This window comes from Nipponia nippon, unplaced genomic scaffold (genome assembly GCF_047370975.1).
Source record: "Nipponia nippon isolate SJK-2023a ecotype South Korea unplaced genomic scaffold, ASM4737097v1 scaffold_4, whole genome shotgun sequence".
In the NCBI taxonomy this organism is placed as follows: Eukaryota; Metazoa; Chordata; class Aves; order Pelecaniformes; family Threskiornithidae; genus Nipponia; species Nipponia nippon.
This window is the reverse complement of record NW_028262358.1, coordinates 27526185-27552412: the sequence shown is the minus strand read 5'-3', so window position 1 is coordinate 27552412 and position 26228 is coordinate 27526185. Positions and strand designations below refer to the sequence as shown.

Genomic DNA, 26228 nt, shown 5'->3' with positions numbered 1-26228 from the left:
ATACAGACTGCAAAGAGAGCACAATTTCCATGCTTGAGGCGAAGCCTGCTCACCAAAGGTACCAGGTGGGTATCCCGAAGCACACCAATCTATTAGAACAGTTAAATATGTTTAACAGCAGCAAACTTTAATCCACGATATGGTACTCCCATGAAAAATATGATAAAGTTTATGATCTTTATGCTCTATTTACAGAAAAACACAAAATTAGATTGTGCATCACTCTTGAGTGTAAAACCATAGAATAAAATTTAGGTAGGAAGTTGTCAAAAACAAAATTAAAAAAAAGTCCTAAAATCAATTATGGGCTTCCACATGAACACTAAAAATCTTAGTAAGATCGGTGAAATAGTGGAAGCTATGAGAAATAAAAATGTATTAAAAAAAAAAAGAATTGGAGTATAACACTTGATAGTATATTTTTTCAAACATATCAAAAGCAGAAAGTGTGCTAGTACCCGTAGCAATAGATGACCAAGGTGTGAGGAAAATAACAGAAGAAAGATAAAGGCATGGCAGAAAAGCTGAATGAATTCTTTGCAGCCACGTTCAGTGCAGAAGAACTTAAACAAGCTCACTTCCATAACCCTTTTATGAGGAACGTGTGAGAACTGTGTCACATCAAAGTGTCCATAGGAAATATTTCAAAGCAAACTGGTTAATGAATAAAAACAAGTTACCAGGACCAGGTGGAATTCATCCAGACAGAAACTGCTGAGCACGTACACTAGTGGTGTGTAACTAATGCTTAAACTGGTCTTGGTTCAAGAGAACAAAAACATGGCAAATGTGATAACATTCTTCAGTAAGTAGGTCTGCAGACTGGCAAAAGGGTTGAACTATTAATAGAGGCATACAGTTAAATACGGAAACACCAAGGGAGCCAACAAAGACCTTGTAAAGGGGAAACGTGTTTAACGTGTTCACTTTATGCAGCGGTGTGTCCTTGCAACAAGGACGACCGCATACTGGGCCTTACCAGCAGGGTGAGGGAGGTAACCCTCCCCCTCCGCCCTTGTGAAACCACGTCCAGACGCTGTGTCGAGTTCCGAGATCCCCACTATAAATGAGATACGGACATACTGGAGAAAGTCCAGCTATTGGAGAGTCTGGTTTGGGGTTGGAGTACAGGAGGTACACGGCGAGTCTGAGGGAACTGGGTCTGGTCAGCCTTGAGATGAGTCAGCCAAGGGGAGACCTGATTGCCACCTGTAACTACCCAGTGGCAGAGCATAGAGAAGACCAAGCCAGACCCTTCTTGGAGGTATGTAGGGACAGCACAACATACTAGTGCTGTCTGTGGCAACAGGCACAAGCTGTGAGACAGGAAATTCTCAGTAGATGCAAGGAAATGATTATTTACTGTGAGGTTGATCCAACACTGGAACAGGCGCCCAGCAAAGCCACGGAGTCTCCATCCTTGGAGATAAACAAATCTCATCTGGACAAAAGGCCCTGAGCACTCAAGCTTTGTGCACGGGTGGGATTAGAGACCCCCAGAGGTCCCCTCCTGCCTATGCATCCTCTAAACCAGCGGCTGCAAGCGTCACCAGTCTGCCAGGATCCTCTGAAGGAATCGTGACACGTACACATGCAGCTGATGTGGCATCCAACTTGGCATTTCCATTAGCTTTTAACAAACTGTGCCACCAAAGACTGTTGCTGTCCAGCTGTTACAGGGTGAAAGACAAGTTTGGGTTTTTTTCAGGGATTAGCACCTGATTAAAATTAATTGTCTACGTAATCCCCAAAGGATCTGTGCTGTTCAGCATACAAAAGATCAGGAAAAGAGGCCATCAGAGAGTTAAAAGTTTCCTGATAAGAAATTACTGAGCATAATCAAAACTAAAACTGATTGCAAAGGATATATCACCAGCATCAAGCAATAAATGTAAATTAATTCTTAAGGGGTAAAACAACTGTAACATACAGATATAACGATGGGTTCTACACCACCACCGCACAGAAGAGAATTCACGGAGTCAGCATCAACAGCTTTCTAAAAATATCTAGACAATACTAAACAGCGGTCACTTATAAAGAAATTAAAATCAGAATATTAGAAATTATGCTGATAGGAAAACAGAAAACATGTGACTCTCTCTAAAATGATGGGAAACCTGTATCTTGAAGTGCAAGCAATTTGGGGCACCATAACCCTAAAGAGGAGACGGTACAATTAGAAAAACGCCAGGGAACAACATTACGAACCACAGTGTGAAATGGATTCTTTTAAACAGACCAAGTTCTTAACCTAGAAAAGCGATGACTGTTGTGGGTATTACAGAGGTCAATGAAATCAGGAATGCTATGGAGAAGATGATGGCAAATGATGCTCATTCTTTTAGATTTAAAAGGGTTTTTTAATTATTTCCTTTTTTTGAACTAGATTTGTAGGTCTCTTGAGCTCAGAGAGACTTTCATTGGGGAGTTATTTCTCTTTGACATTCCATCGTATCTCTATCAAAATTCAGATTATCTAATGGATGTACTATGCTCTATGTATTCCCTGAATTGTATTCTTCTTAGAAACTCTGGGGAAAAAAAAATAGTGTGTTCTTTTAATTATTTTACTGGCTACTAAAATCTGGCAAAAATTGCATTCAAAGATAACAGTAGAGAAAATAGTTTCGTCCCAGATGCAGCCAAAAGATCTTCCACAGCTGTCAAAATCAAGGACGTAAAAAACTGTTTGTGAAGCAATACCCATAAATGTTACTCACTTCAGATGAATGGGTAGGTTTATATCAGGAAAACATAGGCTGTAAGCTTACAAAGACAAATCAGTAACATTTTGCATATTCTACTTAATTTTCACTTGTCTTTATCAAATCAGATCATAACAAGCAAGTACTGTGTACCAAACTTGTTATTAAATCTGCAGATTTAAAGGTATGTTAAGTTTTGATCGCGAACAGTATACTCATTTTCAGATAACTATCTGTATATTATACAGATAATATATTATCATCCACTGAAAACATTTTGACAATCACGTCTACATAGACGGAGTGTAGTTACCCAAACTTAAATTACTATAATTAATACATATAGTTATATTGATAAAACTGTACCTGAGCAGAAAAAGAGAAAAAAAAAAAATCCCTCAGAAGTCTTCCTGTGCTGAAGTAATAAGGTTCACAGATGCACGGCTCACTCTCACACATGTATCAACACGCTTGTAAGCTGGACACAGATCCTATCTTGTCAGTGACTATCTGGAGAAGAACGCCCACTTTGCTTTCCTCTAATTCAGAGACCTTCCACGGACAGGATAGTTTTGCTTAACTTTCTAAAAAACATGCAATATATTCAAACTGAAAAGAAGGTATTTTACCTAATTTATAGCATGGGAATGTTCTCGTACTGAAACAGTTCAATTCTAATTATTCCTGAAAATCCATCAGACAAGTTTATTGTGAACAACTACAGCGAGCCTATTATTTTCAGGCAGAACAAAGTTTGAGATTTCCATGATGGGCTGCACTCCTAGCAGGAGATGCCATGCCTTCTCAGCCTTCTGGTGACCATCCCTTGATTGAACTGGGAATGTAAACGCATCGTCTCCACTACCTCCTGCTGGCATCTGAGCAGGGGTCATGCTATATGGCTCACTAATGAGAAAAATCTAATACTCTGCACTAACGGAAGGAATGAAGAACATAGAATAGGACCTTGTTTTCTGCCAGTGGATGTAATGGGCCGAGGGAGATGATGTGGGTGGAATTACAATAACAAAAAATGCTCTGTCTGAAATCTCGTTTCACCTAAAAGATGGTTAGGCCTGAGATTAGCATTCTCAGAGGCTTCCATGCCCCTCCAAGACAAAAGAAGCATCTGCAGATGAGTTCAGGTGGACCACAAAAATCAATTTATTTTATGAGCAAGCTCTGACTGGCTTGTTCAGGCTTTCTTTCTCAAAACTGGGAATTAGTTTCATTTGCAACCTGGCACTTCAACAAATTGCGTAAGACTAAGAAGGCATAAAACCAGGTACACTGCTGGGGTAAGTGCCCTACCATCCTTCTGCCTTTAGATTTTATGGCTTCTGAGTGTTGGTATGGTGCCTACTGCAATACAGTTGTGAAAAGCAGTTACTTCTCCAAGCACCGGTTTGGCACACACACAGAGTCAGGCGAGCCTTGACAAAGCAGCTAAGCAGTCATTAGATTCAAGTTTCAGCACACCAACATGGAAAACAAATTCCAAATCAGTTCTTGGACATCCTAACCATCTCATGCCATGTCACATCATGGGTAACCTGCTACTCTGGCCAGGTTATTATCTAAGCATGTTTATAACTTTTGTAACACCAACACAGACAGACATTCAATGCTGTAATTACGCAGTGGTATTCAACATATGAAACGATTACTGTTAATTATCTCATTTAAACATTAAAAAATTTTAAAATTACTTGTATCAAGCTATCCTTAGAAAAGGATTCAGGGCATTCAGGAAGAAAAAAAATCTATTTAGTTATAACATTAAAATCTAGAGTGCACTGAACACAGGTCACCACATATAAGTACATGAACAAAACTAGAAAACAGGTTTTTTATTTACTTACTAGCCTTTACGTTTAGTAAATATTTAAGTCATATTAATATGACAATGACAATGCAGGTAATAGCACTGAACGATTCCAGACAGATACATATTGCCAGAAACGTGTGTGTGTGTGTGTGTGTACACGTGTGTGTACACAGAGAAACATGAGTTAAATGAATTAAATGAGGTATAACATGGTTTTGACTATTACGAAATAATTTCAATGCTGTGTTTAAAAAGCATTGACAACTGTGACTTTTTCTTTTTTTTTTTTTTTATATCTACGTTAGGTCTGATCAAGAAGCATCAGCATTCAAAAAGACAAAATTGCAAGGTCCAAATTTTCCTTCAAATAAAAAGAATAATGGAAGACAGAGACGACGGGGTGGGGGGAATCTTTCTGCTCTTGATGTTAATCTGATGTGGCACTTTCTCATTCAAAGGAACAAAGAGGAAGCACTGGTAGCACTGCCAGTCGCATTCAAGAATGCCGATTTCCTGCTGAAAAGCTCAGCTTTTCACTCCTTTGTTTTAAAGTTGAACTGTGTGTATAACACTTGGTCTAGTATGATGATTAACAGTTAGATGAAACATTCTTTTTTCCTCTTCCTTAAACAAAAGCTTCATCTTCTTTCAAATTGAGTGAGTGAAAAGAAATAGGGATACGGAGAAAAAGCTTCGAGGTTCAAGTGAACTTCTAAAATTAATTTTCATCCATGATTTAGCAGAAATTAGTGCCAATTACATAAATCAAAAAGTACCATGCCTCCCTCTCAGAACTGTTATTTTGTATTAAAGATTAAAAATATAATCCTAGTCTAGCCTTACACACACTTCTTCCATGAAAGTACAACCCATATGGTTTCCTTATATCTAAAAGTTGCTCCTGACTTGCACAGCTTTGAAAGAAGAAAGAAAATGGCCAATAGGACAACTAAATAAATAAGACAAGGACAATGAACAGAAATATTCACCAAGTTCTGGATGACTGCAGAAGTAGGTGAAGAGTTTGCATGTGAAGAATGGCTGGTGTTAAAGTACATAAGGGGAGTATAATTACTCAAAACCAGATTTTAAGCCTCTCTGGAGTAAATTTCTTATGATCGACACCGACATCATCGGCATCCCAGTTAAATATGCTGGGAAAACATTTAGCATTAATCTACTAAACATGCTTATAAAACCAACATCTAATATTCTAAAAACGTCTCTTCAATTCTAATACAATTGACAGTACAACGAGCCAGCATGGCTCATCTTGGAACATCAAGCATCTGCTCCAAGAACCGCATCTATGGAAGACTGGGCAACATAACCAAACAGCGTGAGCAGTAAAACAACGCGCTCCGCACAGATACAAAACCTCCTGAAATATTCAGTGACTTTGCAGCAGAACTTACACCCATATGCACATAAAGAGACTTACTGTTGCTAAACTACAACTAAAATATAAAACTGGAACAGACAAAAAAAAAATGATGCGACTATGATGAAATAATAGACATGGTTATCGCCACCATACGATCACCACAGTAACAAAGGGTTGTATTACAGGCCAGATTTAAATTCTTAATGCATCCTAAGCTCCTAATTCCTCGACCAATGCCACTGAGAAAAAGTAAAACACGCACCGATCGATACTTTCTGTTCAGTGAAACAATAAACGAACAATGTAAAAGCGAACTTCTTTCACGCTGCCTACTAGGAAGCATGCTTTTTATGTCACGGCATTGATTTCCCCTCCTTGTCCCCAATTTTTTTTAATGACAATTTTTTGTAAGTGAATGAGGTCATAGTTCTCCCCTTTTCATTCACTGAAATGTTCCCCCAGCCTGAAATCTGTTCAAGGCAGCCAGGCTTCATCCAATGTGTTGGTGATATGCTGGACAAATGAAAAAATGAAAAGCAAAAGCGTATAGACAAGAAATGTTTATTGAAAAAGAAAATAAAATTAAAAGACAAAAATGGGTGGGAAGCACAGCACACAGAACTAAGAATTAAAAAAACATCTTACATTCTGCCTTAATGGCAGCACAGTTAATAGGGACAAAGGGACGTCTTGCTGCCTGCCGCAGCCGGAGGGTATTTTTGCAGACCTGACGGGCCAGTTTTGTCCAACATGTTGTGTGAAGAAAGAAAGCTTGACGTGTTTTCACTGCTGACTTTGGACTTCCAGTGTTACGAACTGGAGTTCCTTGTGTGGCCTGCCGGGACATGTGAGTTCTAACATGGGATTCCTACAAAAACAAACAAAAAATCATAACACATACTTCTGAATTACAGCATTAAAAAAATCCACAATTTGGATAAATTCACATGGCTAATCAAATAATATGTATACGCACTATACAAAAAACTAGGGCTTATGTACGAAGCTGTAAAACACAGAGCAGGGAACTATTGTGAGTGGATATATAACGCCATTCTAGATGAGACATTGTATAGTCAGGTTAACATTTTATAGATAACACACCATTTGATTGTCAAGATGACATTTGTCCACCCAAAATGCATGAAGTGGATGTTTGTTTGTCTAAGACTTAGTCAAATAAATACATGGCAGGACCTGCACACTGGTCAGTTCTACTTAAGACACGAAAAGGATTAATAAATTGAGTTTTGTAATACCAAAGCTGAACACATACATAAAAAAAATCATTCCATTAAATATTCAGATCACAGCAGTCCTGTGAAAGCTCCACGTTTTGTTTTAGGAAAGTTTATCTACACAATCCTACCTCTGTAGGTTGGCTGGAAGACAGTTTATCTTCATCTGTCTGTGTGGGCATTTTCAGGCCACCATATTTCTTCCAATAAATCCAGCAAGACGCACACAATCTACATTGCATATTAGGAGGACCCCAAGAATACCATTGGTGAGACTGTGGAGCTAAGGAGGAGAAAACAGCACAAGTAAACTGGTGCGTACTGCATTCAATATAATAAATCCAAATGCTGTAAGAGATGGTTTTATATAGCCATAGTATATGGCATTATAAGAGCATTATATGGATAAATATTTAATATATTTGACATAGAGAAAATAAGAACTTGAATTTTTAGTTTGTTTATTTTTTAAAAAAGCACCCCAGAAGTCAACTCCAAATGGAAATTTCGAAAATGCATCCCTATCTAATTTCAAACCAGGGATTTCGTATAGCCAAGAAGAGATTTTCTTCCAGGGGACTACCGGGGAGAGAAAGGAAAAAAAAAAAAAAAAAAAAAAGGCCCTATAAATCCTCCACTATTTCTAATCTTACCCTGGAAGACAGGCTTATGACGTTGCTTGTTACTTATCAGAATTATTTAAGATCTGGGGTTTTTTTGCTCAAGTCATACAAAGTGAGTACTTATAAATCAAGATCCATACAAGATAAGGACAAGCACTTCTCCTACTGACCTTGGAGATGCCTTTATCTTATGCGTGTGGAGACTCAGCAGGAAACACTAATTTAACCTTTTTTCTTTCCTTTTTGTAATCTTTCACAAGAAAACTATTCTTTAAAAAATGTAATTTGAAAAACAACAAAGTATATAACTGGAACTTTTTATCTACAAAATATGGTTTTAATTTAATTGGTGTTTAAGAGACAGGCAGCCATAGCAATGATAAGTAAAGAACTCTCATATGGTAGGCCTTTTCAAGTCTTTCCAGTTCTGGATTTTATTATATCTTCTCTCATATAACCTATGCTGAAAGCTGCTATTTCAAGAAGTCCAAGAAGGACCATCAGAAACACACAAAACACTAGGAAAAAAAACAACACGCCCTCCCCCAGCCCCCCAACAACAACAGAGCAGGGGAAAAAAAAAACAAACCAAACAAATAGAAAAACAACTCACTCTTACAGGAGAACCAAAAATAAATTTGAATCTAGTATTCTGAAGGTAAAGGAATAACGTATCAGTGCCATCATATTATACTATTTTATCTTCCTGTACTTTCTGAATTGTTAAAAAAAAGTTGTAAAGTAGATTTGAATATTGACATTTAATCAATATATTGAAGGCAGCTCTAACTTAAAAGTTATTTCTGCCACACAAGTCACTCAAAATTATCCTCTACAGCATGCAAACAAAAGTACATACATTTGTTTTTAAAAAACAGTGCATATTAAGATTAGCCCAAACTCCTGAATTATTAAAAAAAAAGAAATTTACTTACTATAGCAACTTTCACAAGCCCGACCTATTAGTGAGGCCTGTGCCTGATAAGAGGCTCCCATTGCTCCATTGACTGCAGCAGGTTTCCCATTGTTGCTAGATATTTGATTGGGATTTGGTTTATTGCTTTAAATAAAATTAAAAAGCAAAAAAAAAAAAAAAGTTATTTTACTAACTGGTTCGTCAACATGAAAACAATCAACCTAATTCTGGAATTCTGATGTGCGGTGACATCATCTGTAAAATCTGCTCTAAAAAATAAGACTAATTTTTATACTCTACCATTTTCAGCACTGTAAGAGAATTGCTATGCTTTGATATTCAAGTTTACGGATCTTTGTAAAAAGCTCTCACATGGTCTAAGCTACTTGGCAAGCTAGTAAAAGACCAGGTCTAGCGGTCAAGCATTAACACAACCCTGACACAGCACAGAATTTCAGAAGGGGGTTCCAGTCAACAGATAAGGCTTTACAAGGTGAGGCTGGACTTTGGGTGAAGTATAAGAAGTAAGAGTAGTAACACTGCTTATAATGCTACAAGGCTGTCCACCCTAGAAGAGGGTCTGTCGCCTGCTATCTCAAGCAGAAGTACATACCTTCCCACCAACTGCAGTAAATGTGAACGTCCTATAACCCTGGCAAAGCTCGCCCATATAATATCAGGCAGTTCTGTCCGGGTTCTGTCCTAAACTACTTTCCAAAAAGGCTGACGAACTCTTCTTGGATTTTTCTTTTTTATATTATTATTGTGATTATTTTACCTACTAATACTTCAGTGAAGTAGCACTTTACAGGTCAGTTAATTCAGAGAGAATTAATATACACCTCACTAGGTTAAGTACAATATTTTCAAAACTCCAACTTTGTGGGTGTTAATTACCCCTTTGACAAGCTATACTCTCAAAACAAGGCAAGGCTGGATACATTGATTCCTAAGATGATTATTCGTTACTTTAGGTAGCATAAAATATATTCAAGATTAGTTAAAATGACTAATTGAAGAAACCTTTGCTGTATCAAGTCGCTACTCCAAATGCCAGGAAGTCTGTCTCCTGCCTTCTTTTTACTATATCCAGTGAGAGACACTTTTACAATTTCCAGATACTCTTTAACAAGTACCTTGGGCTCAAGGTACAAGGGGATGAATCAAGAGACGATTAAGTCTCCCACATTATGATACGTTGCTTAGTTACCTTCCAGAGAAGCCATGAATTCAACGGGACCCTGGTATTGAGGAGAGAACCTTGCTTTTACAGGAAATACCTTACAATCAAGTTAAAAAAGTATTCAGCTCTGCTACTCAGATTTCAAACACAATAAATCAGCCTTGAAACAGAGCGTTATCAGTCCATTTGCCCACGAGTGCCCCAGATTGCACAGTTATCAAGGATTTGAGAAGTCCTACCACCCTCTTACCATTGACTATGGATTCTGTCTTTACACGCAGGCAAAAGACAGACAGCAAGAAAGATAAAGGCAAAAATCCTACATTTCAAAACGGGTTTTGTCATCCAATACAACTAGTCCCTACTGCGAACCTATTCGCAGAAGTCCTGAACTGTCCACACGGACCAAGGAAATTAAAATGAAAAAGCATTATGTAAAGACTGAGCATCTTCCAGTTTTCCTAAAGCTGCCATGTCCATGAAAGGGTTAGGAAACACTCCTACTAGAGCGTGCAGCTTTTTTTAAAAGGCGTCATTTATCAGAGACTTGAGCTTTAAAACTCACAACATTTCTTCAGAGATGAGATTAAAAGACTGACTTTAACAGTCTGCTGTTTGTATTATTAAATCAGGTTAAGAGAAAAGTCTGTATGTAATATGGTAATGAAGCTCTCTTGTATGCAATTTATACAAGTCATCAAGACAACAGTGGATTTTCAAAGTATTTCATTTGGTATTCTAGTGTTCTGTTATACGCACACATTCATAACAATGGGAAATTCAAATATATGTAAACTGAATATACCCACAGAAAGCTTAAAAGAACGTTATCTGTAACCCTTTCTGTTCTCATAATCTTGGGGAAATTATGAATATGAAAGAGACAGATTGTATCTTGTTTCTGTAAACTACACGTTAACAAAAGCAGATATAGCATCGAGTTCAAATCTAAAAAAAACCAGATTAAAAACGCCTCAGAAGAAAACATATTTCATGAATAAGACTTGTTCGAAGATAAAAGATTTTGGGCTGTGTGCTACCTTTAATTTACAGCCAGAAGATCTCTTGTCTCTAGCTGAAGAACAGACTGCATCAACAAGATAAAACTGTAATGGGAAAGTATCTGATTTTATTTTATGTAACTACATTAGCAATTGCTTCTATTTTGAAATATTGCATTTACACAAATATGAAGTGTTGTGGAACCAATTTTTCTGGAAAAACTGCTTTTTAAATGACAAGGCCCTTCTTGCATCTGAGCAGCCCACGTAGCACTTGATCACCTTTTGTAAAACTTCGCACCGTTCCAGAACAGGCAGTTTGCAGGTCAAAGACAACGGGCTCAGTTAAGTACAAAGGTTTCACTTATGACAAGAGTTTGTGGCATTTTCCGATCATATCTCTGTATACTGTTTGTATATAACAACTAAGAAGATATCATGCATGTTACTGTTTCAATTTTACCTGTACATTATTCAAAAAAATGACTTCATTGTTATACTTACTAGGTGGGGATGTATACTTGTTTCAATTTACTTTCTGCTTCAGCTGCTTTCAGACGTTTCTAGTTGAAAAATTAACACATTAAAATATTTTGTTATATTCAAGTATGAGATTTTATAAAACAGCACACCTTTAAATTATTTCTATTTTGTGATTCCACAAGAGCCTCCAAAACAAGTGTAGACATCTACAAGATGAAAACCATGAAAAACGAGTTCTCTATTTTTATTATTAGTTTAAAATTATAGCATACTGTCCTCTCCAGTAAAACTCGCAGGCCTCACATATGACAACAAAACTGTAAAACTGACAATAACAATTTACATAAATTACACCTACATAAACATGTACGACACTGCGGCTAACCACTGCAGAGTAAGTAGAAACTAAATGAGCGAAATTGCACATGATGAGTTCCTCATCAGTCATGTAACTCAACGCTTCTTGTGTGCTCTGTCAAGCCTGAGGTTAGTGTTTTATAAGCAGTGTAAGGAAGCGGAACAGTAAAGTCCGCCGACTGTTAGAAATAACTAACACCTACTTCCATTAAGGGCCTTTAAAACTGCAGCTCAGGAACACAGCAGTAGCAGGACAGCTACACTACTATCAAGATAGTCTGTGAATTTACTAAATTACTTTCTTCATACTTGCAACAAACTCAAAACATGTTACACTCAAAATAGTATTACTAACTTCTAAAATGTTGAAAAGTTTTAGTTATTGCCATGTATTATACAAGTAATTGAGAAGACAATTTTTTCAGCAATGGCACAAGAAATACAGAATTCAGATGTCTACTGTTTATCTAAAACATTTGTCTGTACCTAAAAGATGAAGGAAAAGAAGATTATTCCCCTGCTCTTCCTGTACTCAAGACATTACTTCTGTTCACTTGGAAAAAGGAGGAATAAAAAAAGGAGGAAAGGAGTTGAAACATGGTCAATTTAATTACAGAGGAGGAAAAAGCCAAGGGGGGACATTGATATCCAGCAATAATAAATCAACACTACCTGCCTGCCTCTGAAGATGCCCCCTTTCTTTATCAGGTGTTTAAAATTCAGTCCTCCATTTCTCCTACAACAGCCAATTCTCTTCTCTGCTATACTCCTGTTTTCTGATATCCAATCTTCGCAAGGCTCACTTCCCACCTTGGGGAAAGTATCACCAAAGGACTGCACTCAGAGTCTCTTCCCCAAGCCACGAGGCGAGTTACAGGGTTAATCGGCTTTACTGGTCAAGTAGCTTGAGTAAGCCTCCTTATGTCAACCACTGCTCTTTTCCATTTCAGAAAGTTGCCCCTGTGCCATCCATCACCACAACTCTCATTTATAAAAACTGCATCTTTGAGGAGCAATCTATGACAAATACACTCCTAAGCAGTCCATGCCACCATGAATTAATTCTCATGCAATATCAGAGCCCTTTTCCATTTATTTCCAAGATAGGCTTTTTTTTTTTTTTTTTTTTAACAGGTTTTTGCTGTTCACAGATGCCTAGTTGTGTTTGGAGCTACAGAAGTGACTTCCATTGATATATCTGGTGCAGTTGTACTCTTTCCCTGGCGCAGGCTTGGCAACACTGCGTTACCTTCAACAGGCCCGTAGCAGAAATGCAAACACAGCATGCTCTGCCTGCTCAAGTCAGTTTTTACACGAGTAAGGAGAAAGAACAGCAGCAGCATGCTCCAAGTCTCATAAACTGATGTTTTTTAATCGGAGAACATTTTACAGTCCCAGCAGAAGAGCTCTCAAGGGTGAACCCTTTCCGCTTAACAGCTTCAGGCCACAGGCTTTCCACAACTGTCTCTTTTTTTCTTTTCATATTATACTCCAACACAACATAGAATTTGTTTTCAAACTAAAAAAGCATGCAAAACTGCAGGTCAGCAGGTAACACGCGTTCCACAGAGGTTTGTAACAAACTAGTCCCATTCTACAAACAGAACCAATAAATCTCACTGCACACCTAGCAAGATCATCACAGCAAAAGAGAAAAACACAATAAAGGGAAAGAAATGAGGAAAGTAGCCTTAAAGCACTCTCAAAATGTAAAGCATTTGTAGGAAGCTATATTAAGCCCTGATGGCAGTGTCAGCGAGAAGTGACTATACACATTAATTATATTTTAGCATAGTTTTAATACTGGCATGGGGGTTGTAAGGAATGCAATTTTAGCAATCACTTTCCTCCTTTATTTACTAAAGTGAATCATATACTGCCACTTCAGTATAAGCTACATTTTTATGCACTAAAACTATAGTTAACATTGCTCTCTAAAAGCAACAGAAAATGTCACAGCTTGAATTCACACTGACCTATCAACTTTTAAGTAACCAAGAGAGAAGAAAGGACGCAGAAACAAAGCTATCAACAAATAGTTGCAATCTCTGAGACAAAACCTCTGCCTGTTGAAATTGAGAGGATAAAAACTGGTAAACTGTGAAGGCTGGAAGTTGAAATTGAAAACGTTTAGACAAGAAACCAGTTTGTAACAATAAGGGTAATAAATCACTGGAGCAATGTAACAAAGAGAGCTGATGCTTTTCCTGAAAAAAAATTTACACCTGATCTTAAACAGTAACTGTTTCTGACTGCATTATAGGGGAGGTCAAGCTACACTAATCCAGCTTTTTACCTGGGCTATACTACTTTTAATCAACTACCCTTGAAACTGAATGTTATTTCTTTTTAAGAACTTTTATTATGATTATCAACTGACAAATATCCCAAGAAATGACCATTTCCCTACCTTAGTACTGTTTTCAACAGTGGAAATAAATAAGAGGGAAATGTAATATATTGTTATAGTACAGTAATTTAGTTATCCTTACATATGTTGTCCCTTTTTCTGCTGCAAAGTCTCAGTAAACGTCTTTTCTGCATTGAATCAGATTTTTAAGGAGAACACCACAAATAATGAGAACACATTTCATTCAGTGGAATGAGCCACCTGCCCTTCTGCAAACACTATATAATGTGGTGGTCATGAAAAGTGCCGTATCACCAAGAATGACTACCCAAAGCCTGAATTAGTTTTGCTCGACAGGTTCAGCACAGACTGAGAACTTTAACATACCCCTTCATCTTGACTCGAAGGGAACATGCTCTGAAGGCAAGGTGGCAGCAGTATCTCCACTGCCATTAAATCACCACCTTTAGCTACCAAGCAAGAATAACATTTAGTAGCAATTATGACAAGGAAACCTTTCTTATGCCTGACACAATGCAGCCAATTCACACACAGAAATAAAGATAATAAAAGAGCAAATTTTCATCTTAAATCACACCAATCTGGAATTCAGAGACTGTATTTCATGCATAAGATTCAAGTACGTACATCGACCTCTTTGTCTTCCCATTCCCCCAAGCTGCCCTACCCCTCAAGAATGATATTTAGAGAAGAATGACTCTGAAATTGCCACTTTCTTACTGAACATATTTTCTCCCTGAAATGCATTCAATTATCACAGCTTGTTCTGGTGGGGAAAAAACCCCTACAGATACTGTTTCTACTGAACTGTATTATTTTTACCATTCCAGAACAAACTAAACAAGGGTAGGATGAAGTTCGGATCTCTCATTAGGAAGGGTTACAGAAATGTTAACCAGGATAGAAATGAGGTATTTGGCCTACACTGGTTTTGTTATTGATGATCATGCATGACCTTGAAAGAACATGTCTCAAGCATTAAATTCTGTGGTACATTGCCATGTTCTGAGTTAGGATGTTCTAAGTTTACTTAGCTGCAAGTAAAACACAGGCATTTCTAAGAGCATTCAAGTTGTAGATAACCATAAAGCCTATGTGTTTTTCTTGTATGTGAGGCTAAAAAAACCAATCCTGCGAAAGGATATACAAACTCAACACACCATCACACACCTTGATCATTGTACCAATGGAATCATAATGAAGCCCTGGAGAACTTTAGAAAGGGAGTCTCAGTCTTTCAGTCTTTTACCAACCGCTCCAGAGCAAGTATTTCAGAAAAATTTCACTAGAAACAAGATCAGTCTCTGAGCAACCTAAGAGTGTTGACAAAAGTCAATTTGCACTTCAATTTATCCTTACTCCATGGCTTTCAGTAGCAATAATATTTTTTTATCTGATTCTTCAAGATCATCCACTGCTCAAACCGTAAGAGCTGACAAACAGCACAGTAAATCTCTGCTGGCAATACCCTTCTAGGATAAAGACTAACAGTGCAAAAAAACTCTTAAAAGTGAAATGAATGAAGACAAATCCAGAAAAACATGCCTTTATACACAGCATACTATTTTCTATTTGTATTATCCATAGAACTAAACGGTCCTAGTGATAGCCCAAGACTACTGTGTGGTAAAAGACTTTTCCCTTACTTTCCATACCCTAACAAGATGATGTAGAAATACTTTCAAATAAACCAGAACAACCTGAAGCAGTCATCCTTCTGACACACTAACAAAATCGGGAACAATTCCAAAGATCCATCTAACAATACAGCTGTAATCATTACAGCGTAAGATGTATTTTCAACATGCTGTACATACATCGCCACTCATTATGCAGCAAGTAAAGGAGCTATAGACTTAGATGTTAAATCATAAATTAAAATGTAGTATTTTAAAATGTTCTAGATACCTAAATCAAGGAGTAAATCTACATAGAGTGCAATATATAAAAAGCACTAACACTGAAATTTTGCCTAAACCTGCTTAAAATATCCCAGTGTAGGTAGCCAATGCAATCTTATCACGTTTCTGCTCCAGAGCAACCTGAACACCTGAATATTTAATCAGAAGGATGAACACATCCCCTATGTGCAGAATGTTCTCAATTTTGTTTTTAAATCCTGGTAATACCAAAGTAATGTTCTACCATGAAATACCAATAAAAGGTTCATAACATTAGCAGCCACCTTTAACACAATGTATATTCCTTTTCCTTCAGTCCCATGCACAGCTTCACAGCCTAAAGCACTTGCTCTGCAGCCCATTTCCTTCTTAGCCCACACTGCAGTAAGAACCAGGAATCACAATTGCTACAAACCAGCGTACAATACAAATGGCTTAAAAAGCTCTTCAGAGCTATGTGATGTACAGTAGGCATCAGAAGATTTGACAATGCACCCTGTAAACAGCACAAAACCACTGGTCTAATAGCCTAAAATACTACCACAGGCCTCCCACCATATTTCTGTTTAAAAATAGAAACAAATTTCTGTGCTTTAACAAGTTCAGATTTTTTAAGAACGTGGTAGACTGGTTCATGCTGAAACAGCCATTAAATTACCTGCTGCACATATCTGTCAGTGGTTTTCCACATGTAATAATACTCAATGATGCTAGTCAGCGACTTCCAAGGGAGCTGAAAAACATTTGTTGCAAATTAAAGTGGTTCCAAGAAACTGCAGATTCCATATCTTATTAAATACATGTTAAAATCAAGTATAGTTGATACACAAATACTAAAATGTGCATGTATTAAATACCTACATTAAAATCCATATGCAAATAAATACATATTACTAACACACAAACTTTCCTTATAGTTAACAAAGATGCAGAATTACAACAATATTACACATCCAAATCCCAGTGTAATTTATTCTGTTTAAGCCATATGGTTAAACAAAATGATCAAAACAGAATCCAGATTTCCATCAGGAAACACAGAAGGTAATATCCTTATTATAAAGCGCATCAGATGGAGAACAACATCAGGACTAAAATAAATCATCTTGACAAGACTGTGTTCGAGTCTCATGATAATTTTACTCTTAAAAAAATATAATGGTTATTGTACTTAGTTCACAGGTTTTTCAAGTCCCATAATAACTCAGCTGCTCATGCAGTACCAGTAGTTTTGCATAAACCTCTACATACTCTTGACCATTAAACAAGAAACAAAAGGATGCTAGGGACAAAGGCTACCTTGAGCAACAAGAGTGATACTGACAATGAATATTTCACAAAAATCTCTGGGCAAACTCAGGGCAAGTGATGGCGATGATGACGATGACAATGATGATTATTATTTTGGGTGCACATGTTCATTGGTCAAGTGAAAATGTATTAGCCTGAGCTTAGGGGAGAAAGTTAAGCATAGAGCAGCCATTTTTAATCACTACCAAATCACCTATTTAACTCCATAAATTCTTTCTATCATTTAAATTAGTAATTCTCTTACAGAATTAATGCAATTTTTCTTCATAACCTGGAAACATGCTACTATTTTGTGCATGTTTTTTTCTAGAGGCATGCATTAACGCTAATATTCTCTACTCTCCAGAAATCATCCTTAAGAAGTCCCAGAAAACAAACATGTGGAAACATTATCTTTCCAACCTTATTCACTCCGCTTTGGGGCTTTCTGCATTTCCTAAGCCGAAAGAATAGGTTCCTGAACCTCTAATTATGTTCCTAAAAGCAACAGAGGAACACTGTACCAAGCTGCCTCTCCCAGCATGCAGGAGCTCACAGCCAGCTTTTCAAGCTGCTTGCCTGCAGCTACTTAAGACAAACTGAGTCTAGCTCCCACCTCTGTCTTTCAGGAGCTGGGATTCAGGTCCAGACTCAGCTGTGAAATCATTTTGAGGTAGTGCACCACAGTGTGTAAATCCCCGGTCCAAACAGTAGCAGTTTTGTCCATTTGCATTTAACGTGTAGCAGCGTAACAAATGCGTAAGCTGATGCTGCGATAGATAGCAACACAATTCAGTTTACTAAAATCCTTTTACTGTCTCAGGTAAATTACGGCTTAAGAGAAATCTGTCCAAGAAAAGGCCAGTGACAGGAACATGTGTTTGGTGTGAGGTGACAGATGAGCTGCTTCTCAGTGTCTAGGTCCATATTCTTCCTGGCATCCAGATGAACCACGGTCACCCCAACTACCTGCCGTTGTCAACTAGTACATGTTAACTTCTCCATATTTACTTTCCTTGCTGAACACTTATTAACACATTCATGCTACAGATAACGTTTGACATATCTCTAGAAAATATTTTAATCTGTTTTAACTATGATTGTGACATCAGTATGTTCATTCACTCAGTAGGCATCTACCATTAAAGAAAGATAATTAAGGTGCTTGGACTAGAAAACCATAATCCTTTTACACTTTGATTCACAACTCAGAAAACCTGTTTGACAGACTGAGCGTGAATATCCTGTATTCCGTTTACCCGCGTACTTAAATGACAAAACACTGTAGAGGCACGTGGATTTTCCAGAGGTTGCTCTGAAATGCCAGAGAAGCTGTGAACAGTCATAGAATAATGTACTTTCATTACCAAATTCTATTAAACACTAATTGAAAGAACTAAAAATGACCACTGGTGTGACATTTTTGTAGGAGAAAATCACCAAAGAAGTGTCAGCAGTACAAAAACAGGGAGAGGGAATTTTCAGTTTCTTTAGTTTCTTCAGGGTAAAAATGGACCATTCAAATTAAACAAGTAGGAAAAACTTAGGATTATAAAATATCTTAAAATGAACATGTTAACTTTAAGGCACGTTTCCACAATTTTCTGAAGTTGGAAAACAGTTGCTCCAGTTTTCTATAAACAGGTCAAGTCTGATTCCCAAGGCCTTTCCTGCCATATTTGACATGTAACAGTTATAAATTTGTGAAAACTGTTGATAATGAAAAACTAAGAATTAACAAGCGTAACAGCTGTCTCTTACCATTAGGAAAATAGTTCTATTTGGAGAACATAAAATATTCAGTCTTCTTCCATTCTGCTACCCTGGGATGTGAAGTAATTCAAGTAGATCAAGTAAATTCAATTAACTTAAAAAGTTTAGGTTGATTAGGATTCACATAGGTTCTTAAAGACAGCAGAACCTCAGCAAATGAGCTCCTATAACAGTTGATGAGTCAACAGCTGATGAAAATGATTATTCAAAGGCTAGACTGGTAATTTGATAACAAATGAGCTTCTCTATTAAAAAAAGGTAAACTCCTTTACACCATTTAATTTATAATAATTGTCTTGCTTACTAATATTTTATGTTTATAGCTTAATGCTTGAGCTGCACATTGAATGTCAAATAGTGCCAGTTCTTACTAACTGCTGGAAAAGTAAATGAACCTGCCCTTTAGAGAACTATCATGTAAGGGCTGCAATTGCAGCTGCCATGCCTTGCAAATCTGGGCTGATTTACAAAAGGCAACTCCCCTAGCATATAATGACTCAAGGAGGTACTACATAACCCTTCTGCTTCAGGAGACTGCTACCAAGGACTTTCCACCATGCAACATGGCAGTCTTGCCTGTACTGTGGCACCACTGTGTGACTGCTTAGGTTCAAGTTTAATCTCAGGCACACAGGATTTAATTTTATCATTAGATTGTACACGGACACTTGAACAAGTTAGTGTGCACACTACCAGCGCATCAGCCTCTTTGTCCAGGCTCTCAAATCACATGTAAGAGTACTTACTTTTCAATGACTAGCTGCTGAAGAAAGGGATGATAATAGATAAACGTATTCTCATGAAAAATCACTGCTTAAGTACTACATATTTAGACCTACCTCACCTTGCTGAAACTTTTCATATATCCATGATCTAAATCTTGAAGGACTATTTTAGGTGATTACTTAAAACCAAATGTTTGTTTTCAGATCCCTCTACTTTTAGAATGCTACATACCAAGTGAGAACGCATAAATTTTACTCTAGAGAAATTAAGATATCCCAAGATTACACAATGATTAATATAATTGAAAGATCTCAAATTACATAGAATTAGATCAAGACTGTGTGCATTAAGTTACCAATACCACATAAATTGATATGTAAAATAGATGTTCTTCTAATGATGTTTTAAAAACGCCATGCCACTTTTCCAAAGGTAAAAAAAAAAAAGTGACTAAGGATAGACAACAACCGCGTTCTAACTAAATGAGACTATAATTAATTAGTGCCCCACATCTATTTCTGCTGCACTCTGACTCATCATTAACGTGCCCTCAGTAGGCTACATAACCCTATCTCTAGATCTGTGCGTCTCTCTCACTTTGGGAGGAGGGCAAAGGAAAACATCTGCATTTTGGGAAGGAAGATTCAGCAAAAGAGGGAGGGTATCAGGAGTCTACCCGAGATAAAATCTGAACTTTTAAAACAGCTTCTAGTAGACTCATTCAAATATCTAGCATTTGAACATTACAAACACGTAAGTGATTCCTGCAACACAGCACTCCACTGTGTCGCTTTAATGGATACATATCAACAGAATTACGTGTAATATAACTGTTCTGGTTTCAGCTGCGATAGAGTTGATTTTCCTTCTTAGTAGCTGGTATAGTGCTGTGTTTTGGATTTAGCATGAGAATGAGGTTGATAACACTGATGTTTTAGTTGTCGCTAAGTAGTGTTTATACTAGTCAAGGACTTTTCAGCTTCCCATGCTCTGCCAGGTGCACAAGAAGCTGGGAGGGAGCGCAGCCAGGACAGCTGACCCAGACTGGCCAAAGGGCTATTCCATACCGTATGATGTCATGCTCAGCATATAAACTGGGGGAAGAAGGAAGGGGAGGACATTCGGAGTGATGGTGTCTGAATTCCCAAGCATGATGGAGCCCTGCTATCCCGGAGATGGCTGAACACCTACCTGCTGACAGGAAGTAGTGAATGAATTCCTTGTGTTGCTTTGCTTGTGTGTGTGGCTTTTCCTTTACCTTTTATTAAACTGTCTTTATCTCAACCCACGAGTTTTCTCACTGTAACTCTTCCAATTCTCTCCCCCATCCCACCGGGGCAGGGAGTGAGCGAGCAGCTGTGTGGTGCTTAGCTGCCAGCTGGGGTTAAACCATAACAATAACACAGAAATTATACAGAAGATAAAAATACTACATAAATACCAGAGAAAAGATTTAGGTATACTTGGTCACAAGTTTTGTTAGGACTCAACTTGTAAACAGCCAATAAAAATCCATAATATATGCTTTAGGCATTTTGAAAAGCCAAATACTATGTATTAGGAAACATCTAGTTAGAAGACATAGCTACTGAACTACTGTACAATTACAGCTGAGGACCATTTATCTGTATGAGAAATAATAAGGAAGTGTAGTTTACATTAAGATTTCAGCTCTCAAACTGTATAAAATATTCTTTTCCAATCATATTTTCTTGAACTTAACAGCTATTTCATCCATGATGCAATTTTCAACCTTATGTGATGAATGCAGTGAACATTTTCTCCCTTTAAAATCTCAAAAATAACACGCAGATGTAATACACCTGTTAAAATGTCAGTTCTTCAGAAAAACAATAGCCTTCCCTTCCCACCTTCATTCAATTATCTCTTTCATTTCAGAACTGTGAAAGCGAAGACAAGACAGCTTAGTTCAGTGCCAAGCCTTCTCCCACTGTCCCACACTCTGTCTTGGAAGGGCTTCTACATTTACCATACAGTACCATTTTCCCCCTCACAAAGATTATTAGTAACATCTGCAAAGAAAAAAAATCCGAGCTCTCAGAGTCAAGCAGAATGAGTTGTTGTGAAAATGTTTCAAATCGACTTCAGTCTTAAATAACAGAATTCCTTTGGCTCACATCCTAACGTTTTCACAAAGCCCAACTTGAACTTAGTACAACAGAGGGAATCTTCTTCCTTGAAAGAAAGAGGCTCTCCAAGAAACATGCAAACAAATTCTCAGACAAATTACTAGCAGTTCCAGCAATCAGTGTTAGAATCAATTTCTTTTAACTACTCTGCATTAGAATTCAGCAAATTAAAGCTTTGCTGCCCTATAGTCTGATACTTCAGTACCAAACCCAGTGTAGTTAGAACATATTGGAAAACATTTCCTTTACTTTTCAAAAGTGCCAAAATACCTAATATGTCAAAATAACTCCCTGTAGTGCACTTTAAAAGCTATCTGAATATAAATTTCTCTCTGCTAACTATAGAAGGAAACCCCAGCTTTTCCAAAAACACTCAGGGGAGTCAGCCATGTAGCTCGTAATAAATTTCACTGGAAATTGCAGAAAAGTTCTGAAAAGCTGCTGGAACTCTTTCAGATGCTTGTAAAATCCTTGTAAAAATCCTTATCAAAACACATCAGCATGAGACATCCTACCTGGTATTAAACCATTAAACAAATTATCTTCTGTCAACATCTTTCCAAAGAATGGCACTGAACAGGAAAGCATATTGACCTTCATCCAGATAAAATGTGTATGTATGTTAATTATATATATATCAGCTACACAGATTTCTCCTCTAGTTAGTCTTCCAAACCTACAGAAAGCAGTTATGCTCAACCATGAGAAAACACAGTAACAGAAAAGTGTACTACTTTCATACTTACAAAGTCTTGTCGAATGTCATTGAAGTCCTTGCCATACTTTTCCAACGCCTCTTCAAATAAGCTAGCTTCTGATGCTGACCACTCTTCCATTTCATCTCTACACAAGACAGGCCCTCCAAGTGGCACTAGAACACTGATGGCACTGCTCAAATCGTAGTCGTGTTTATGCAATGTATCCATTGCATGAAACTAACAAGGAGAAGGACAGAATAAAAAACTTGTTTAAACATACAGCAATCCACTGCAGTTAATGCAAATTCAATGTCTTATTTTCTATAAGCCATGCAAGAAGCCTCAATTAATGCTAAATTTAGAATCTATCTTGATATCATGGGCTTTTCGCTGTGGAACATTTGGGAAAGGAAATTCCTTAATAAAATGTTTACTAAAAATGACATTAGTTTATTAGTTCCCGCAAATTACTAGCAAACATTTCTAGAGAATCTTTAGTTGGTAGAAATTGGTTCCAAGTAACCCAATAGAGACAGCGGCCTGTATTGACTGAGGGGCCATTTTCAATTACCAGAAGTTCTAAATAGTAGCCAAACAGCTGCCCAGACATCTGTGTGCTCAATATTCTCTTTGCTGGGGAAGGAAGCCATTTACTGTTTTCATTGTCATCACACTGAAAACCAAACAAGATTTTTGTCCCTTGCTAAACTCTGCTGTCAGAGATGGGTAAATGAGGTTTCTTTGGTTACTTTGCTTTCCTTTATAAAAGAGGAAAACAGAAAATGAGCATGTTATAGCATTTCACTTTAGAGGTAACACTGAATGCTCACATCACTAACCAATAATGGGGAATATGGAAACTAAGCAATTACATCACAAATCCACCCGCAGGGAAAATGAGCAACGTACCAGAAGCCTTTCTGACTCAGCATCCCAAAAGCCCCCATCACCACAATCTTCAGTTGTTGTGCTGAATGAGGTATTAGGGGTATAAAGTGCAATAATGTGTGTGACTGTGTAACATCAGTCTCCCAGCTGTTTGTCCCACCACGGCGTGAGCTGTAACTGTAGCATGCAATCTCTCACACAGCCCTAAACTCATCTTATGAGAGGGGGCACCCAAAACCTTTCAAGGAAGGAACACTCTTGCATTATGTGTCAGTATAGCACTTAGAAAGCAATTCCAGTTGAGCTTCTGCATACAAGTGTACTGCAAATAATGAATTCTCCTTATCTTTTGCCATCTCCTATGAGTGGCTAAAGTCCTTCTCCAGCTTTCAATATACCTCTTTGAAAGCTATCAAGCAGAAGATTCTTGAACTGTTTTGTCTGCAAGAAGTAATGTCACTGTTACCCTACAATGTCATTTTACTTATGGTTCAAGTCAAATTGACCAGCCTTAAGAAGAAGCCTTCCAATATGTACGGAAGTATTCCAATATGGACATATGTAGCATAATGTCTAAAATCCATCATCTTCAGATTAGAGAATGTAAAATGAAACCACCAATTTATTGCTTATAACTCAGGCAATGAGTAAACCAGGCCTAAAGATTGAACTCTTACAGTATATGTGTTACCAAGGTTTAAATCTTTGTTTCAGTTGCAGTCCTTGTGGAAAAGCAGTACATACCGGACATTTTCCAAGCAGCTGCTAAATCTGGATCTATTCACTGATATCAACTTTCTTAAAAATGACAACAGAAGTGAAGAAATCGGGATCTTGCTCTTGCCTTATGTTCATTTTTCCATCTATAATAAACATCTCGTTCCATAAAGCTTTTTTTGGTATTACTACAGAAAAGATTCATAATGAACTCTGTGGACAAGTACTGTCTTCACTGAGCTGTTCTGTGACAGAAGACCACTGACAAGTTCCCATGATAACATGCTCTGCCTTCTGCAGGTTTGTCAACCCTCACCTGCAATCAAATTCCCACACTGCAGTGAGTAAACTGTGCTAGCAAAAGAGAGAGCAGCCTGGAGACATTACTAGAGCCCAAGATAAAAAGTTCTGGAGAATCTCCTTTTTATCTGCTTTACCCAAAGATGAGAGGACTGCAAGAAACAAGTAGCGTGTACCTGATACCTAAGGAGCAGGAGGCTGGGAAGAACTGTCATTGCCTCTCCCAAAATAGGAGCCTGAAGGAGAGAGGAAGGACCACCCTTCCCTAAGAACTCTTGCTGAGAGCACACTGTTCAGCACAGACAAGGGGTCCCACCACAGGAAATTTATTAGCCACACAGATAGAGGGAACTTCAAGTCCAAATTTAAGCAGGTAAAGGAAAAAACTATCCACCAAAAGCTAAGGAAGGGCTGCATGGAGCTGGGAAGAAAGGGAATGACAGGGCACGCTGCAAACAAGCTGTTATGCAGTTTCCAAACCAGCTGCAATTTCAGTAGTCAGTTAAATCAACTAGACTGAACTGCCTCCAACAAAGCACTCAAACTGGAAACAGAGTATGGATTCTATAGTTCAATAATATTTTAAACGTGTTTGTCTTAGGAGCCACACATATGAAAGTCTAATAAAAATCATTAAAAAGATGTCGTTCAAAATGCAAAGGAAAGACCTGTTCATACTTTTCATTTTGAAGAGACATCCAAAACCAAGATTTACATCCTTACAGTAAAGTAGCACAGGCTCTTCTGAACAAGGCAACCGTAAGAGGCAAGTGATTCCATCAACCTGCTTTGCTTTAATGGCCCTCACTGTCAGTGTATGCAGTAAGCAATGCTTAGGCATCTGAAACAGGAAATCCTCCCAGTTTCCTTCTCTTCTCAGAGATCAAATTTCATTTCCAAATAAAACACTGCCTCTGAGAAGGCCAGAAAGGCAAGTTTCAGTTGGTTGTTCGTCTCACAGGTCTTTATCATTGTAAGAAAAGAACATTTACTATCATCTAAGAAGGTAAACACAGGTCTTCCAGTAGGGTTTTCTAAAAGCATTGGTAGTTTCCTGCCTTGTCTCATTACCTTCCCCATATTTTCAAAATAAGGAAGCCTGAAAGTAGCCTCTCCCTTGCTGTTAAGCTGCAAGACCTCCCTAATGTGTACATCCACTGTGAAATTTAGTAATGTTTATAACTTATGCATTTACTGCATTTTTTTTTTTAGTATCAGTCTGTTTACAGTCATCTCTAATTGAAACAACTAATTAGGAATACTGGAAAGTGTGGTGTACAGAAATCCCATTAATAGCACTTCAGGCGCAAGGGTTATCTGCCTTGCATTAAGAACACAGACAGTATAATTTTCTTAGTGTTATGCACCTACATCCCTTCCAAAGCATAAATGAGATAGACCACAAGTTCTGCACACGTCTGTACTAACTTTAACTGCTGTTCAAAATATGCTCCCAATTAACATGGCAATGTCTGAAAGAGTAACTAGTATAATGACAAATATGTCTTTTCTTAACTTAGAACGAAGTACATTGGCAAAGAGCAGAAGAGAGGGGTTTTAAAAAGCTGAGGGGGTAGGAAAATGAGAACAGACGCACACAATAATTAAACCTGGGGTGGCTCCTCTGGTGCCTCATTATAAGATATGCCTTTCATTACGTGCAATGGAACTTAACGGATCATTTGCAATGGAG

General features: G+C 37.7%; 1 protein-coding gene across 7 annotated transcripts in view; it reads right to left on the bottom strand.

Annotated features, from left to right (window-relative positions):
* MTA3 (metastasis associated 1 family member 3) overlaps nucleotides 1–26228 on the bottom strand; it is a 144195-nt gene that overhangs the window by 49605 nt on the left and 68362 nt on the right. For all 7 annotated transcript variants that reach the window (XR_015708583.1, XM_087776211.1, XM_087776210.1 and 4 more), the window contains exons 9-14: nucleotides 22679–22867; nucleotides 16652–16726; nucleotides 11386–11444; nucleotides 8717–8841; nucleotides 7290–7441; nucleotides 6566–6788 (exon numbers count right to left, since the gene is read on the bottom strand). Coding sequence is in view for 6 of the 7 variants with exons in the window: in XM_087776211.1 (XP_087632337.1) it covers nucleotides 6566–6788; nucleotides 7290–7441; nucleotides 8717–8841; nucleotides 11386–11444; nucleotides 16652–16726; nucleotides 22679–22867 (823 nt within the window). In the remaining variant the exon portion in view is untranslated. The remainder of the gene's footprint in view (nucleotides 1–6565; nucleotides 6789–7289; nucleotides 7442–8716; nucleotides 8842–11385; nucleotides 11445–16651; nucleotides 16727–22678; nucleotides 22868–26228) is intronic.